Raw genomic sequence first — 18,281 nt, 5'->3', positions numbered from 1 at the left:
TTACTGAAGAACTGTCCATGCGACAGAAGACAATGGAGAAGCTTTTCCCAGACTAAGAGGTTTGACCTGCTTATTGATGGCAGACTTCCAAGGTAGCAGCACTGGTGTAAACCCTTAATGAAGACAGGAAAATTCACTCAGCCATGAATTATACTGGTAAAACTTGTCTCCCTTACAACCACCAGGCTTGGAAGGGGGAACTGTCCTTTTAGAAAGCCTGTGCTAGAATCCCCACGAGGAGAGCAAGCAACTGTGGCTATAACAGGACTAAATCCTCACCACAGATACAGAATTTTGGTGATACTACAGCAGTGGCAGTAATGCACATTCCAGCAGCGATCTGGAATATCTGGCACTGATAATACTGAGCTCTTTTCTAATCATCATCTCGGTGTTGAGAGAGACTTATTGCTGGAGGACCACCCCACACCAAGTTTTGGCTGGCCTTGGGGCATCTGCCTTCAGATGCATGAGTGTTTTCTTTCTAAACTGGTAGTTTCCATCAGCTCCCCTGTGGCAGCAGTGTCCATGGGGCCTGCTGGAGGGGAGGGGGAAAGCTAAGCTGGGAAGGTGGAGGAAATTTTGGCCAGGGAGGTGGTGCCAAAGCAGGCCTGAGGATTGCATTCAGGTGGAGCAAGCCCTGTGTTTTTGTGGTGGGTGTCAGGTGTTGGTAGCATGCAGGGAGTTTGGCAGCTCTGTGATAGGTGCAGCAGTTTGTTGGCTGTATCTTCTGGATGGGCAAACTGGTTTTCTTGTGGAGAAATTGACAGTGTTGTAGTACAGCGCAGTGTTCCTATCCCCACCTATTGCACAGGCAGATAGCTTGTGACTTGTCAGATAGCTCTGTTTTTTAAAATTAGTTAAGAAAAAAATCTATTAGCTAATCTTTGTAAAGAGAAAAAGAGAACTTTATTATTGTCTGTGTTTGATGGCTGCTCCCTGACCTGGGTAGAGAAAGGATGAACAGGTTAACGTGAATGGAATAGATGAAATTCCCAGTGATCTGCTTCCAAACTGCATATGTTGGATATGTAATCCATAGGCAATCACAGCAGGCAAGCTGACTATTTAACACTGCTACAAAAAAAAAACCTAACCCCAAAGCAGTTGTTTGATCTAAAAAGCAGGACCTAGCTCTTCTGTGTCAGTTTGGAGAAAAGTTGTTATGGAGGTAATTCATGTAAGTGGTCTAAGTTAGGATGGGGAAAAGGTGTATCATTCTGAGCATTTAAGTGCTATCTGTATATTATGAGTTTTGAACTGCTGTATCCATACAGATGTAAGAACGTTTTTGCAAGTCTGTCATTCATGTTCAATAAAATTTCAACACAGAGGCCACCTTCCATGTGGTGTCAAGATCCTATTTCTCCTTTGTGAAAGTGCAAAAATGCACATGCTACCAGTGACCCACATCCCTCATGCAACCAGAAGTGTCTCTCAGGGAAGCTTTTGCCCTGCTGAACCTTGCCTCAACACCACTGTGTGTTTGGTGTTTTGTTTTTTTTTTTAATTCATAAACATTTCCATGAAGAAGCATACACCTTCCTCAGTGGCTTTTTATTTTAATGGTGAGCTCACAAGTGGGACACTGGGAATTTGGCATAGCTTGGTTTTATACAGTGCCTAATGCAGTAGCTGTGTTTTGTTTGAACATGCTCGAGCACTTGCTTTTAATACTTTCTTTCTTTTGATGTCTTTAATGTATAATTTACTTTCCTATGTTCAACACAGTTTGCTGCTTTTTTTTTTTTTTTTTTTTTTAATTCTCAGAATTGTGACTAAGATGTGCCCTGCAGGTGATGCAGTTGGCTTTTGCTCCTTTTTATAGGATGCAGATCAGACTAGGTACGGTATAAAATTACAGTAATGGTTGTTTTTAACCACCAGTTTGTTATAGATAACCTAATCTGTTTGCAAAGAATCACTTGAGAATATTTTCAGAGGGTTACTGGCAGATCTTATTTGGCCCAAGATTAAATTTTGTAAAAAGCGAGATTTAATGGCAGAGGAGGTTTTTTGATTTTGTTTTGTTTTGCTGCAACAACAGGAACAAACCATACAAAGGAATATCTATAAACAAAATAACGGAATAAATAAATAGAAAACTCTTACATCTAGCCCATGAACTTCAGTGTTTCCTATTGATTGGCGGTCACAAGTCACCAAAAAAAGGACTTTGAGGCAGTTTTAATCTTTGCTTTTATGATTTAAATCAAAGTAAAATTGTAAACATCTTTATTTTGCAACATTTGTAATTACCATGGTGAATAACATGTTTCTGCTAGCAGTGGCAGGAGATACCTTGAGGACTGATCTTATAGGCTTTTATTATTCAGGTGACCCTTTATACTGAAAAAAACATTCTTCAAAGAGTTGGCTACTATGAAATGTAGGCAGACTAGGCTAGTCCTGCTGTGCTGCTAAACAAAATTTACAGTCAGTCCCAAGTCAATATTTAGGCACAGATGTATTTTATTACAGGCCATGACTATTTGTATGGAAAAATTTAATAAAAAAATCAAATCACATTGACTTTTTAGGTTACCTTCCAGTGAGTAAATGTATTTTATCAGAAGAGCAGTTGCCTTTAAGGGACAAATACAGAAGGCAGAGAAAACTGCTTTTCCTGAAAATTCTGGTTTTGTGCCTTTAAAGGTGACATTTTTGGAAAGCACTGCAACTTCAGGTGGGAGGATTGGAGTTTGCACAGTAAGTGGAATTTTTGTTTGGGTTTTGAGACCCCCAGCTAGGACATCTGTGTGGAAAGAAGTATATTTTATCTGTTGCAAATATTGGTTTGTATGACAAATATTTGATTGATACAAAGATTTTAAGCACTGAAAATATGAGAAAATTGTGACCTGAGATGCAGGTTGAGTTTCAAGTAATTAATCCTTAGCTAATCCTGTCATTGCATGCTTGAAAAGAAATGTGGAAAGGAATTGGGCTACCGTGAAGCAAAAGGATTTCTCCTTGACTTTGAAGTTTTGTATTTGCATTGTGAATGAAGCCAGATAGAAGTGCAAAAAACAGTGATATTTGTAGCCATAAATTTATGGGTGAATTAGCAGGCATCTAAAAGGAAAGAGTGACTTGAAAGCCTACAAAAAAGCAGTACCGTGATGCATCTAAAAAGTTGTGTTGACACTGGAAGAAAATGAAGAGAAAGAAGCAGCTCCTGAGATGTCTGTGAGATGCAGGGAGTCCCTGGTACGGGTTGAGATGTTAACTAGAACAGAGCCAACTTTCAGAAGATGAAAGTGAAAGAGATACCCACAATGTTGTATCAAAGAGGCTGCTGGCTGTGGCAGGGGGTGGGTGGTGTGCCTGTGCTTTCAGGGGTTTTGGGTGTGAGGTGGAAGGTGTGACAGGAGCTGATCTCCTTTTACAAGTAACTATCCTCTCAATCTGTTTCTTCATCACAAAGATGTCTTGCAGGATTGCTGTCCTCATTGCACTGCATGATCCTGGCTTTTCTTTCAACTTTTCCTGTGCTTAGTCCCTCCCCTGTTCTAGTCATTTAAATGAACTATAGACATGAAAAACTTTCTCCTAAGAAAAATAATTTATTGCTTATTCAACATATGGGCCTTGATTCCACTGAAGTCAGTGGAGAGATGCCCTGTGGCTTTGATGGAAATTGTGTCCAATTCACATAGGTGATAGGCATTTCCAGAGAGAGCCTGCTGTTGAGGAGCTTGCAGTCAGGATATTGTGGTTGATCACCAAGCAATAGCAGAGGCAAAGGAAGAAAACCAAGGAAGTTTCTTATAACAGAGCAGGATAAATTCATACATTTTATCTTGCGTCAGGCCAGAAGCCCTTCCCCTGTCAGAAAGGTGGTGACATTTCTACCAAATCTAGCAGAATTTCCACAAACCTGGAGTTGCCAGCTGCTACCTGTGAAGAAATGTGCTTATCCCCCAGCCTAAGGAAGAGGATGTTGGATCTTACAATGGTACACACAATTTTTCCCAGCTGTTCAGAACACCAAGGCAAAGTCGTACTTGGTTGGGCTGAACGCTGCAGGCAAGCAAAGCGTAAGAATGTGAGAAGTGCCCTTCCATATTGGAGCAGTGGTACTCTGGTCTCCACTGGTAGCAGGAGGATGTATTCTTTAGTGTGAGCATGTGGACACAGCCACTTCCTCTGGTCTGTTGCTCTTAAAGCTCTATCAGCATCCACAACTGCTTCCTTAGAGTTGCGTGTTTGGAGATGCATCCCTGCCCACTCCCCTTACAACCTGTTTATGGAGCTGCTGTCTGCAGGTCCTTCCAGTTGTTTTCTGAGCCTGCTGATGCAGTCTGATTTTAATTTGGCTGCTGCTGCAGGCCATGTCAGTGATCCTGGAGAGACATCAGCAATGGCTTTGAGTCCTCCTGCCTGGATGTACCTGCCAGTACTGTAGTCAGCATCACAAAGGTACGGCTTAGATTGTTTTACCTTGTGTTAATCTGCACTGAAGCTCGCCTGCCATCATACTGCCCCCTCTGTCTTGTCAGTAGTGAAAGAGGTTGGCTGTCAGATCATGCTAGGCTCAGTTGTAGGCAGGTGAGTGGCGTTCAGCCAGAAAGGAGGAGCTGACACAAAACCGAGGGTGAGCACAGTCACTCTGTGCTGACCAAATGGGATGGGTGCAAGAAGGAAGCTCAGCAGATGGTGGTACATGTCCCTTGCCTGAAAACTGCTTGCACAAGGGAGCTGTTGCTCTAAGTTATTCACACCTCCAGTACAGACAGCGTCACTTTGTGTCACTTTGAGCTGGTTTCATGGGAAAATTGTTGGAAGTAGCAAACTTGAAAGCAACAAGGAGTTGGCTCTGCCGGTCAGGGTAGTTAAAATTACAAATGAGTTATTACTCTCAACCTCAGGGTAGCTGCTGATCAGATTGCACAGAGTGTGCACAGGATTTTTCTCTTACATCCCCATGCACCAGTTTGTTTGGGAAAGTCTGCTGTCTTGCCAGCCTCTCTCATCCTTTCTGCTTCTTTTAATACAGCAGGTTGCCTTGCAGTGATTCAAATGTGGTAATACAGGTCTCAGTACTAGTCTGGCTTTGCAATCTGCCGTGCTGGGGACCTGTTACGACATGGTTTGATCTTGCCTATCATGAAGAGACTAAGTTGCTTCGTTACCATGCTAACAGCCTGTAACTTCAGAGGGCTGTAGCATGGTGTCTGCAGTGTCACGTGGGCCCATCCTGCCTATGCAGACAACAGATGGCTACAGCCTGAGAGAGAAAGACTCGTGTTATGACATGATCCCCTCCAAGAACAAAAGTCTGCAGGAAGGGCTCTGAAAGTGCTCACCTCTGACAATTTTCCTGGCAGAATAAAACTGAAATGTTCTACTTGAGTCAACTGAAGACTTTCTTTATAGTCAGAGGAGTCCTAAAGCAGCTCAGCTCTTTGGTGGTGTGGGGAGGCAAGCATTTCTAAAGCTGCTAGACGAGCACTGGTGCAGCACGTAGGGTGGGTAGGACTTGGGTGCAAGGTAGATGTTCTCAGCAGCCGGTGCTGGGCTGGTCAGAGTGGTTCGACCTGCCCCCGGCAGACAGGGCCTTGGGCCATGGTTGGATAACACAAAGCACTTATTGGCAGTACTGGCTCGACCTGTTCCCAACTGTTCATCCCTGCAGCTGTAGCTGACCCAGCTGCCCAAAAAAATTTAAAGGGCAAGGGGAGGGACTGGTAGTCATGAGATCAGTTCCCAGATCTGGCTGGCAGAACAGCCCTAAAGGAGCACATGGATGGAGCTGAGGTGTGGAGCTAGCATCATCTTCTGGGAGGCACTGGGGATAGATGCTGTTGAAATTGGCTTTGTTGTCAGTGCTTTGTGTCTTCAAATAGCAGCTTTAGGCATCGAGGAGGGAGCCCAGTTCCAATAGTGCACACAGTTATAGTTACCACATGCACTTTATAGCACAGCTTAGCGTTTATAACTGGCTTCACCAGGCAGTGGTTAATCTCAGTTCAGAATCATTCAACAGCTTTGGACTTGTGGTCTCCCTCCATTGTCCAAGAAAAAGGAATTTCCAAATCTGTGGAAGTAAACTAAGAATTTGAAACCATGCTAAGTTTAAAATGAGGTGGTTTCTTTGGGTGGGTAAGCAGCATGCTCAGGGCTCACATGCAGAGTCCTTGTGAAGGCTGTCCTTGGAAGTGAGTGGTCATCTGGATTTCACTGTATGCCAGAAGGAAAGGGAATGAAGGGAGATGCTTGGATGGTGTTTGGTCAGCCATAAATGAAGCAAAGCTTTAGGATGAGGTGTAAGACAGGAAGTGCAATTCAATAGAGTGTCAATGGGAACAAGTTTATAGAGGGTTTCTTTTGGTCTTGTTTTAAACCAAAACAAAACAGGATGGTGGTTTAGAACAGGATTCAGAGATGAGGAGGCTGTGTAAGTGATGGGGCTTGCTCATACCTTTGCTACATGGGGAGGAAGGGAATGGTCTAAAGTGCCTGAAGCAAACTGAGGGCATTTCCCCCAGCTCACAGCAGTCAGATGAGCAGAGAGCTGTCCCGGCAGAGAGGCATACAAGGAAAATGTGGAGCAGCTTAATTAATTGCCCACTTTCATCATGTTAAAGCAGCCCTGCCTTTGTCTCCTTAGGGCTGTCTTAATGCTCCCCTCTTGCAATAAAATACAGTTGACAGAGATGTAGGATAGGAATGGGGTAAGGGATTATCTCTTACATAATGGAGAAAGAGAACTTAATAAGGAAAGATCCCTTTCGTAAAGAGACTTGCCCCTGATGTGAGAGGGTCGAACACAACTGCTCTGTGTTAACTAGACAAATATTTACAAAGTATACTCAACAGTGAATTTTCTGATTAGCATTTAGCAGAATTCATCTTTGCTCTAGATATCTGCACACTGTGATCCCTCCAGAAATCATGTGAGCCCTGGGTATAGTGGGGGACTTTTTCCAAACTGTTGTAGCTGTCTGTACCTCTGAACTACATTTGTGGGTATTTCTTAGAGGACAAAGGGCTTGAAATCGTGTTTTTAGTGTCAGGCAAAGTTTAAGAGCTGCTCTAGAGCCAGAGCCCAGGGTAAAGCAAGAGTCATTTGCTGCTGGGGTTAGCCTGAGTGCTAGAGCTGTTGTATGAAGGTACTGAGGAGATGATGTATAGCCTGCTGGCTGTATTGGCAGCTCTACATCAGACTGCCTTTCTGCTGAATGGTGCAATCCATCATAAGCTCATAGTGTGGGCTTTGCCCCTGCTACCTTAAATGCAGATTTCCCCATGGTAGGTGCAGTCAGAGCTAATCCTGAAAACTTTTCATTATGACTTCAGCTGCTCTGTTAAAGGTACTGGGGAATCATAGTGTGTGTTAAAGACAGAAAGTGTTTTTTTTCCCAGAATTGTTTTTCTTTTTCCCTAGACATATTCAGTTTCATTTACTGTAAATAGTCCTTTTCTAGCTTGAATATTTTCATTTCACAAGGCATGAAGACACAGTCGAAGCTCTCTCAACCGTGTGAGGGATGATTAAATATTTAACTTGAGTGTTGCAGGTGATGTAATGAAGATGGCTGAATTTTATTATTTAGAATGTTTACAATCAAAATGGATGAAGATAACACCCAAAATTTTTCAAGTGGGTTCTCTGGGTTTAAAAGATGTTCTCCAGTTCACGAGTGGAAGTAGAAGCAGCATTGTGTGTGTGAGTCCAAAAAATCCCAAATTTGCTAGAACTGCTACCACCTAGTGGTGGCTGCCTCTATTGTAAAATATAAAACAAGCTGGGGTTATTTCAGTTAATGTAGGGAAGATAGTAAATCATCAGCTCATCTGACTGATAATGCCAACTGCTTGTACCATATCCATTTCCAGTGGTCTGTTTACTCCAATTTTGAGGATTATTTATCTAATGGGTTTTCTAACTCTTCTCTTGGGATGTTAGGAATGTTTGTCAATAAATACTTGCTTTAGCACCAAAATGTTTTTCATTACCTCCTGTTTTGTCTACTAACTTTGAAGTGTCTCAAGCTCTACTCTCTATTCCTGACCATAGTTCCAGGAAAAAATAAAACCATGTACAAAAAGAATCATGCCAGCAAGCTCCCCACATTGATCTGTATCTCCTCTTTCATCTGAAATTTTTCACATTTGGTGTCCCTCTTCATAATTTGGTTTGCATATGTAGGAAAGCAGTTCCCTCTTCTTTCTTGCCACCAATAAAAGATGAAGTGGATTCTTCTGACTGGGCTGACAAAAGACTGCTACTTGATTTGTAAATAGACTTCAGCAAAGCAGTCTTGTCTTTCCACAGTTTGAAGGAAAAATGATTTTGGCTACATCTATATAGTGGTTTCTTTCATGCAGGTGGAAAAGTTTTTGGATTCTCAGATGGCTTCCTTGAGGTTTAGCTTATGAATACATCTCATGAGAAGTTTTTTTTTTCCCAGGAGCTGACGAGGCAGCAGCTGAGTTACCAGTGGTTTTTTTGTCACCTTCTTCCCTATGTCCGTACTTCCCTGCTCTTCTCCTCTTTCTTCCTTATCCCGCACATCTTTTTTGACTCTGGTGTCAGAATTGAGATCTTCAGATAGTGTCACCTTCTTCTCTTCATTTTGGGGGAGTGACACACTGGTTGCACATGACAAGGTGTACGTGTGCTGCTCCCATGGTTGCTGAAGAAGTGGCAGTGGGTGGAAGCCTTGAGAAGTGGATTTCGCTGCTCTTGTCCTCTTGATTCACCAAGTGTAAATTCTGTGGGATAACAAGTGGACTGGAAAGCATTTTACAGCCTCAGTAAGTGAAAAATGGGAGAGGGGCAAAAGAAACAGCAGGCCTTTCCTGTGCATCCTGTTTCTTTCACTGCCTGGAATCGAGTGACTGCTCTGCAACATAAATCAGCCAAATTCTGGAGATGGGAATTATCCATGTGAGAGGAGCTCTGTCTTGTTGGAGGGATGTTTGCCCAGATTTGAAGGCTCAGTCAAAATCCTCCTCCTTGTGTAAGATAGAAGCCTGCTGGAGCTGTGTGGCCAGCAGGGTTTCTGTTGCTACAGTGGGCATGTAAGAAGGCAGAAAACAGTAGTGCAGGCCAGGCCTAACCTCTGCTGGAGTGGATGAAGCAGCTGCCAGTGCAAGACTACCCTTGCAGCCATTTCTTGCACTGCAGGAGAAGTCTCACACTGGACCTGGCCAATTGTCTTCACAACCATTGTGTTTACCACACACCTTCACAACTTCCCTGCTGCTATTCCAGTTCATCAGAGGCAGAACTGGGCTGATTCTCACCCATCCCCAATACCCAGGATTTGTGCAAAGCAGCTCACTTTTTCACCAGCTGCAGAACCAACTGCACAGGTTGGAGATAACCACAGAGCAGCTCAGCTAGTCAGGAACTGCTGCTTTACGTGAGGTACATGCATGAAGTTTCCTAAGGGGCCTGTGAAACTCCTTCTTGACAAGGAAAAGGGCAGGTGTGGTTTGTGCAGGGGAGAAGGAAGAGCGCTCCCCCAAGCATGTACATGTGTCAGCATATCTCTGGCTATGTCACCACCTGAGCTTTGAATGTTCCTTCAGGGCTGCCTGGCCCAGAGGAGCTTCAGAGAGAAAGCCTCTGTACATTTGTGTTCCTAGGATCTGGAGTGGGCTTTGCCCTTTGTGAAGGCACATTGTTTAAACTTAAGTGTTTGTTTTTCTTTATGTAGACCTCATCTGTTTGCCTATGCCAGTACATCACTTACCTGTGGACCACCTATCCCTTGAAGTGTTTTTCTCTTGTGCACCAGAAAATGTAGTTGTAGGCCACATGTGCAAGAACAGAATAACAGCTTGGAAGAGGCCCAGGGCACAGAGGAGAGGAAAGAAGGAGATAGAATTCAAGTACAATTCACTGAAGAATGAGTAAGAAAAATGATCTATTTTTCCAAATACTAGAAGCAGAAGAAGAAAAAGTTCTGGAAAAATTGGAAAATCATGAATGATGTATGTCATTGAATGTTGAAGTTGGAACTTCTGTATTAAGAGACAATGGTTTTGGCTTGCTCTTACCTTGAGTGCCACCCATGCACATTCTCCTCACTCACCTTGCTTCTGATGTTTCATGTTGAAAAACAGGAAAGAAATCTCCCTCTGCATCCACTGTTTTCTGTTTGGTCAATAAAGAGTTACAGAACATCCCTCTGGGTATGATTAAGAGGAGCTTTTTCCCATCTTGGTTTCCTTGTGCTCTTCACTCATCTCCATCCTAACAGAGCTCACATGGTTTCCTGCCCCTCTCCCTAATGAACCCCCTCTGTGCTGTGCTGTGCTGTGCTGTGCTGGCAGCCTTTCTTCAGCCCAACACACATCCATCCCATCAGGGGAGCATTTCCTGACCTCACAGGGGATGAGACAGGGCAGCCCACGTCTGCTTTCAGACGTCCCCATCCTCACATTCTGTGGCCTTACACACAGATTAGGGCTTGCTTGCGTGTTCTAACGGGCAGATAATTAGATGAGCAATGAACTTTGTGTAATCCACTGTCTGTGTAAACAGATCTGTTCTGATTAAAAGGTGAGATTACTTTTTGTGATAGGTCACTTCTCCCCCTTAAACTCCCCCAAGAAAAAGCATACCAAGAATTGCACACTATTAAGTGATCATTCACTATCACCAGAAACACTGCTTCACTTTGACATTTGTTTAGTGGCCATTTATTATCACTAGTGAGAGGAGATGGGCCCAGTGCAAATCATGTTGCAAGGCTACATTCAAACTAATATGTGCCTGAGAACCATCTTCTTATCTTCTGTTTTTACTCCTTGCTTAGGGAAAAAGCCTGTAATAGAAAATCTGGGCAGTTTGGAGACAAGCACATGTTGTACTGTGTCAAACAGAGAGCTTGCACTGCTCTCCTAGAGTTTCTAAATCCCTAGAGTTACTCAGCAGCTATCGTTCTTGCAGATGAATGTTGAAATGCTGGCTGGGTTGTGGGCTCCTTTTGCTGCTTGCTGTCAATAGGCAGGAGGCGGGGTGCAGGACTTAAAGGAAAGTTTCAGCTTTCAGAAACCACCACTTGCGAACTTCGTGTCCTGGAACAATTCCTGGGAAGTGGCACTGGGGATGCAGTTACATCAGCAGCAGCTTTGGCCTCCAGAGCCTGACCAGCTTATTTCCTATTTACTAATGCACTATTTGTGTGGAGCTTGGAAGGAGAACAGCTCCAGCCCTCTGTTCTCCTTAAGCACCTTACCTGTTTCAGTTTTTTGGACATTTGTTACATCTTTAGCAACATTAATGCGGCAGACAGGTAAGTAAGCAGAGGACACCATTAAGGACCACATCTTAGGTAATTTTTGTCTTCTTGTGAGGTAACTGTGAAACAGCAAAGCCTGTTATGTTTTGATTCCAAGCGACATATCAAAGACTCAGGTGTGGACAAACTTACACATCTTCCACTTTCATGGTGTATACCCAATTTTTTAAGCTAACTTTTGTGTTACTGTCTGCACTAAGTATTCACATTTACTTGTACCAGGTGGTTGCATGAGGCCTTTTCATTTCCTTGGAAAAACATTTCTTGCTACACAAAAATTAGTTTGATAAATATGTGGGTTGCATATTATTTCAGTCTGTGTTCATGTTTTTCATACACAAGTTTATTAGTAATACATCCATGTGCCTCTGGAATGGTCTATTTGTAATAGTGACCTCAGCTCTTCTTTGGTGTCTCAGCATATTGTGTTCTCTGGTTAAAAGTGATTATATTAAAAATTATTGCAGGAAGCTGCTGAGTTTGTGAGTCTGTTTTGGAAAAGAAAGCATTTTGTGAAAGAGTTTGTATCATCTTGTTAATTGGGTTCTGTGGTATTTTCATCTCTTTTCAGCTGTAAGTTGCTGGCCTAGGTCATAGACAAGAGAAATAGATGTTGGGATGCTTGATCAGAAACGATGCTCCTGGGTCCCTGTGCAGACTCACTGCTGGTAGTTGGGAATCCCACTGAAAGTTTCTCTGTGTTTCCTTGCAGAGAGCCAGGCGGATGCAGAGGCACTAGCTACAGGAAACAAAGCCTTGAACCTGAGCTGTGGGGAGAAGGAGCAGTCAGAGGAAATGACAGAGCTGCCAGAGAGTGAGCACGGCCCCAAGGAGGAGCAGAAAGCCGATTCCCTTCTGGCAGAAGAGGATGCTGAAGAAAAAGTGGATGGATATGAAGAGGGCCCTGAGGAAGATTCTGTAAGTAACAAAAGTCTTGACCTCAATTTTGCCAGCAAATTAATGGACTTCAAGCTGGCAGAGAGTGACCAGAGTGCAGGCAGCAGTTCTCAGACTGAAAGGAAACATGCCTGTGACATTTGTGGCAAAACCTTCAAGTTTGCTGGCACTCTTAGCCGTCACAAAAAGGCCCACATTCGTGAGGACAGAAAGGATGAAAGGAGCAGTGAGGATGAAAGCAAAAGCATTCAGGATGATGCAGGAGCTCCCTCGATGCATGACTCTGGTCTTGAGCAGGAAGAGTCTCCGTTGGACTTGAAGGTAGTGGAGTCTCCTGTGGACTTTGAGGCAACAGGAAAGGAGAATGAAGAGAGCGAAAGCATCTCTGAGGGGGAAGGCACAGAGAGAAAGTCCACTGAGAAGAGCAGTGATGACAAACCAAAGACTGATGGGGCTAAGAGTACTGCAAAAGCAGACAAAAGAAAGAAAGTCTGTACTGTGTGCAACAAGCGTTTCTGGTCTCTGCAAGATCTGACGCGACATATGCGGTCTCATACAGGTAAGAGGAGGCTTGAGGGCAGAACAGACCATGAGGTGTCCCACCAGACTGAGGTGTCTGCTCTGGAGGTGCACGGTTGCTGCCGGCACTTGAGGTTGGAGACACTGCTTTTAGTCCTAAAGGTATCTGCAAGGTGTCTTCTCTGCCCCAGTCCCCCATGCTGCATAAAAAGCCTATGGAGGGAGCAAGAATTGCAGCCACTGCTTTATTTTCAACTCCCAAACTCTTTTCCCCATGATTGCTTGCAGAGTTCAGAGGTTAGGGCAAGTGTGGAGATCCCTGGGCATCTTCTGACTCCTTTCTTGCCATGCGTGTGTGGCTTTACTTCTTCCAATATTTGACCAGCAGTGGAGAAACTGTATCAATGAGACCTAACCTCTGAGTCAAAGTTTAGAGAGAGAGAGAGAGAAAGAGTTTGGTTTTGTCTGATCATCTGAGCCTAATATGGGTAACATGCTGATGATGTGTGCGACCTGCTGCTTGGGTGCAAGGCAGAGATCCAGTGGTCACTTGGGCAGGGAAGGTGGAACACTGGTAGTGAAACACTTGCCCAGTGACTTGACTGGGCAGTGGGATTGCTTTATGTGATAGGCAGATTGCAGCAGTGCCTTGCAAATGAGATGAAGCCATGAACCAGCTCAAAGGTGAATTAATCATTCATCCTTATTAATTATGTATTTTACCTGCCAGCAAGCTGCTCTGACATGGGAAAACTGGTCCATTTTGACATTTTGTGTCTTTTGAAGGTTCTCTCTGCTGAAGACAAGATCTTTGCCATTGACAAAATATTTGTGTTGTAATTTACAGTGATTTTTAGAAAACTACACCAGAGAGTAATGCCTGAATAGCTTCAACCCTTCTAAAACATAAATATTCACCTATTGAGTGCAAAACTGACCTGTTTTCTTCTGCCACTGAGCCACAAGTGAAACATGACAGGTCCCTTTCTAGAGCCTATTTTCATTCAAGTGCAGAAGCTTCAGGAAAATGCTGATATCCAAAGTACTGAGCTTTACCTCCATGGACCATGTGTGCCCATGGACATTTCCATACTCTCTTTTAATTGTTTTCATTGCCTGCTGGGTTATTGTGGGCTTTGTCAATATGTTTTTTTCCTGTTTGTTTCTCTTTCTTATTTGACACTTGAAGGATGTTTTAACATAGAATAGGTGTGGAACAGGAACCTGGCACAGTGCTTTCTTCAAATTCATAAATGTAACTATGGCCTACCCCTACTGTCAGATACACATATTTTCAGCTGAGGAATTTGCACCAATGCTGTGGGTTGACTCTTCTCCTTGTCTCCTTCCCACTTGTTCAACTATATTGACAAAATACTGTCAGGTTGCACATTCCTTATATTTCAGTTTTAATGTGTGAGGTTTAGTAAAGATACCTGTAGGGTTTTGGGATTTGTTTACTCAGAAGAGGAACATTTGGGACACACTGAAGTGTGCAAGAAACCTCTGCCTGCCTACTGCGTGTCTCAGTCTGATGCTTATTGGCACAAGATGGTGTCTTGATGGAACTGCAGCACTGAAAAGTCTTTAAGAGGCACACTTGGAAAAGGAGGACAGGTTGGGGTGGGACTTTTGTTTCTTCAGGGCAGACAGCACCTTGGGGCCGTGTGCGTGGTTTGTATTTTGGGAGAATTTTGTCTGTGGGGCTGTGGTTGCTTTGTTTTCCAATGAATTCTTGCTGAGGAAAGTATTCTCTCTCTCCACATGTGTCTGGGGCTGACCTGCATCTGGGAGTCCACGTGGTGGGCTGATTTCATAAAGGTTTTTGAGTTCCAGAGATCGACTGTAAACTTTTTCCAGAAAAGTTGCTGACTAAATTAGGCAGGATGCTGGTGAGCACCTGGTGCTTACAGCCTTCCTCCCTCCTCAGTGCAGGCCTCGCCAAGCTCGTAGACAGTTCAATGCTCCATTTGTGCCGTGGGCATTTACCTGTATTCCTGCTTGCACTCCATCAGCTAGTTTGCTAGTACAGAAGCAAATAATCTGCATAAATGTTCAATTTATGAATTTCCAAAGTGCAAAGTGTTTCATGCTGCTTGAAACAAGAGGGAGGTGCATGTGTGACCTCACAGCTGACTTTGTGTTGTCATTCTCTTCCAGGTGAGCGACCTTACAAGTGTCAAACCTGCGAACGGACCTTCACTCTGAAGCACAGCCTGGTCCGTCACCAGCGCATCCACCAGAAAGTCAAAAATGCCCGAAACCATGGGAAGGAGAGCGACAAGGAGGAGACGCAGTCGCGGTGTGGAGAAGACAGCGAGAACGAGTCCAGCCACAGCGGCACCAACCCCATCTCCGAAAGCGAGTGCGACTCCGCCGGGGGCGTCGGTAGCCACTCGTCCCTGGCGGGGAGTCGGAGCGAGCCCCTGGCCGGCACGGTCACGGACTCCCCCTGCGGAGAGGAGAGGAGCGGCGCCTGCCTCGCCGAGCCCGCCAAGAGCGTGCAGAAACACGCGGCAAAGGACCAGGAACCGCGGGGCAGCTCCGAGCACGAGAGGCCCTCGGGTTTCATCCAAGACTTGCTGGAGATGCACAACGCTCCGTCTCCCATGAATCACATCCTGGCCTCTGCCGACAGCGCGCCTCAGCTCTTGGGGGTGGAATGACTTGCTTGGAGGTTGGACCCGTCTCAGCAGGCAAACTGAAGCCAGCAGAGCAAGGTTTCTGGAGTCTGGTTTTGGAAGAGCGACCTTACAGCTATGGGGAAGAGTATGGCAGACTGGACGTGGTGCCATATGCCTTTCAGTATAATAATGCAAGAGACTACAGTATATACTGATTTGAGTGCCTTACTACTTTATTAGATCTTTTGGTATTATAGATTTTTTTCAAAAATGATTTTAATATTTTAAAGAATTATTTGGAGAGGACCCTTTTTCATTTAAGCATTAATGTTACCTTTTGTATTGGTGTGCGTGAGCTTGTTCTTGTATATCTGTGATAGTCGCTGTGTTTGTTCTCTGAGCTGGAAATGGGGCAGTGGGGTGGGAGGCCCTTGGATACCATAGCCAATAACTGGAAGAAAAATGATGTGAATTTCATATGAAATAGTCAGAGGAGATGCCGAGGAGACGTTGATTTATTGTTTTTTTTTCTCAGTAGATGTTCTTGCATTTGCCACATGGTGGAGCATTAAGCCTGTTCCAGGCACGAACAACGTGGCAGTTGAAGGTGTTCAAAGTGGTTCAAGCCAAAAGCAGGAAACACAAATTAATTTCAACCTCATGCTTGTTTCCACTTTTCAGCATTAGAAGTGTCTTCTAAATCCTAGGGGTTTTTTCTGGCCCTCACGGACTGAGCGTGTATACAGAGAAGAGTTACATAGCAACGTAACCTATGGAAATTATGCACCCGCTGTTACATATGTTTGATTTGCTTCAGTATATTATTATTATTATTATTTTATTATTATTTTATAAATCCATCAGTTCGCTTGTCTCTGCAGTCAGCAGAAGCCAATGGGCAATATTTGCCCACGGAGATGCGTAGCGCAGCTTGGATCCCGTCTCGGAGTGTTCTTGACTCATCAGCTTTCACCAGCTCCTCCTCCTCCTCCTCCTCCTGTTGTTGCAGCTCTTCTACTGTACTTTACATGAACCCCTTCCTCCGACCGGAGCGTCCCGTGGAGGCCGGCGAGGTACCGTGCCTGTGCGGGGCACATCTCCCTCCTTCCCTCCCTCCCTCCCTCCCTCCCTCGCGGTGGGCACGGGCGGCAGTGGAGCCCCGGCTGCGGGAGCGGAGCACCGGGAGAGGGGCACCGCCAGTGCCGCAGTGACCTCGCTGCCCTCACCTCGGTGACGGGCACTCACTCACAGAGCAAAGTTATCCCGTCTTCCAGTGGAAAGCAAGAGAGAAATGCGAGCCTTACCCTCGTCTTGCTTCTGTCGTGTTCTAAGAGCAAGAAAATACTACTGGTGATAAAACTACAGATATACGACATGTTAAAAATAAATAAAATTAATTTAAAATAAAAAAAAAGAAATAAATTCTTCCTGAGATTTTGGGGTTGATGCTTGAAGACTTGAGGTGTGTGTCTAAATTTCATATCAGTAATTTAACCCCTTTAATGCTGGCAGCTGGAATTTCTCCATTTGGCTCCTGTTGCCGGCAACAGGTGACAGACACTCCAGCCTCCAATATTGAAGGGGTTAAACGAAATGTATCCTACTGTAGCTGCGCATTTTTAGGAGTGCCCAGCATTTTTGTTGTTCTTGTCGTTGTTGTCGTTATTGTTGTTTGTTAATTGTCCTTCAGTCATGACCTCTGGGACAGACAGAGCCATAATAGCATTGCCGGAGCCTCACTGTGCTATTCCACCACTGCAGCCCCCCAGCCCAGCCCAGCCCGCACTGTGACCCTCCCTCCTTCCCACCACAGAATCGCTTTTCCTGCTCTCACCAGACATGGAGGAAGTGGGCCTCGGACCCAGTCTATATTATATAATATATATATCTATATATATCTATATATTAAAAATTCTCTGAAAAATTTCTGGAGACTGAAATCTCACTGTCCAGAATTCAAAGGAAGAGAAACATTCTTGAGTAATATTCTTGCAAATAGAATAAGAAAAAATGGTTGAGGTATATGTGATTTCTATTTTTTTTTTTGTGTTTTGTGGTTTTTTTTTTTAATTTTTAAATAGGGATGTTTGAACCAGTTCAGAAACGAAGCTAACGCCAGATATAGATAAATCAATCACAACCAATGATTCATTTGAAACTCTACCCAGGTGCATTCTACTTAATTAAAACCAGTTCACGCATCCCTTAAATTGTTATTGCTATTATAATTATAATAATAATTATTATTATTATTATTTTGGGTATTTTTTTGTTTTTGTAATTTTTTGTTTGTTTATTTTGGGGTTGTTGTTTTGTTGGTTTGTTTTGGTTTGTTTTTTTTTTTTTTTTTGCAACTCTCCACACTAAACTGCGCAATACTGTGGGGGAGAAGCCATTACTAAACTATATGCTGCAGAACAATGTAGCAAGTAATTAATTCCCAGCAGCCTGCCGGGACATCTGCTAGCAATAATCACTATTGATTTAAAGCTTTATTTAGCATTTATCTATATCCTAGTAGAGTATAAGGTCTTGCCACATTTTATTGACATTTTTATTAGTTGAGTTTGACTGAGAACTGTTGCTGTTGTTGGGGTTTTTTTTTGTTTCCCTTCCTCCCCCAATATTAAACTGTGAAATTTATAATGTGTTTAAACTATGGGTGAATCTTAGGCTTTAGTTTGCATGTTCAGCTAATTTGTCTCTATACGATTTTCGTTTGAATCTTTTTATTTTTTTTCCTCTCTCAGGGCTTTTACAAAAAACAAAAAAACAAAAACAAAACAAAAAGAAAACAAAAAAAATCTTCTAAAATTCTTTTGCCTGAGTTGCAATGGACTTAACATGGAGATAATTCAATCACTACATTAAGCACTTGACTGTGAAAGCGCAAAAAAAATAAAGGAAAAAGAAAAAAAAAGAGAGAACCTTGTTTGAGGCTGTTGTGAAATAACTTTAGGGGGCTATGTGACAGTCTGAT

The 18,281-nt window shown here is 43.6% G+C and overlaps 1 protein-coding gene across 1 annotated transcript in view; it reads left to right on the top strand.

Moving 5' to 3' along the window:
• Positions 1-16,733, top strand: part of RREB1 (ras responsive element binding protein 1) — a 75,145-nt gene extending 58,412 nt beyond the window's left edge. Inside the window, 2 exon segments of the mRNA XM_036378862.1 lie at positions 11,974-12,717; positions 14,838-16,733. Of these exon segments, the coding sequence (XP_036234755.1) occupies positions 11,974-12,717; positions 14,838-15,343 (1,250 nt within the window). The 3' untranslated portion in view covers positions 15,344-16,733.
• Positions 16,734-18,281: the final 1,548 nt, after the last annotated feature.

The sequence above is a fragment of the Molothrus ater genome, chromosome 1, assembly GCF_012460135.2.
Source record: "Molothrus ater isolate BHLD 08-10-18 breed brown headed cowbird chromosome 1, BPBGC_Mater_1.1, whole genome shotgun sequence".
Lineage (NCBI taxonomy): Eukaryota > Metazoa > Chordata > Aves > Passeriformes > Icteridae > Molothrus > Molothrus ater.
This window is presented reverse-complemented; position numbering and strand designations above follow the sequence as displayed.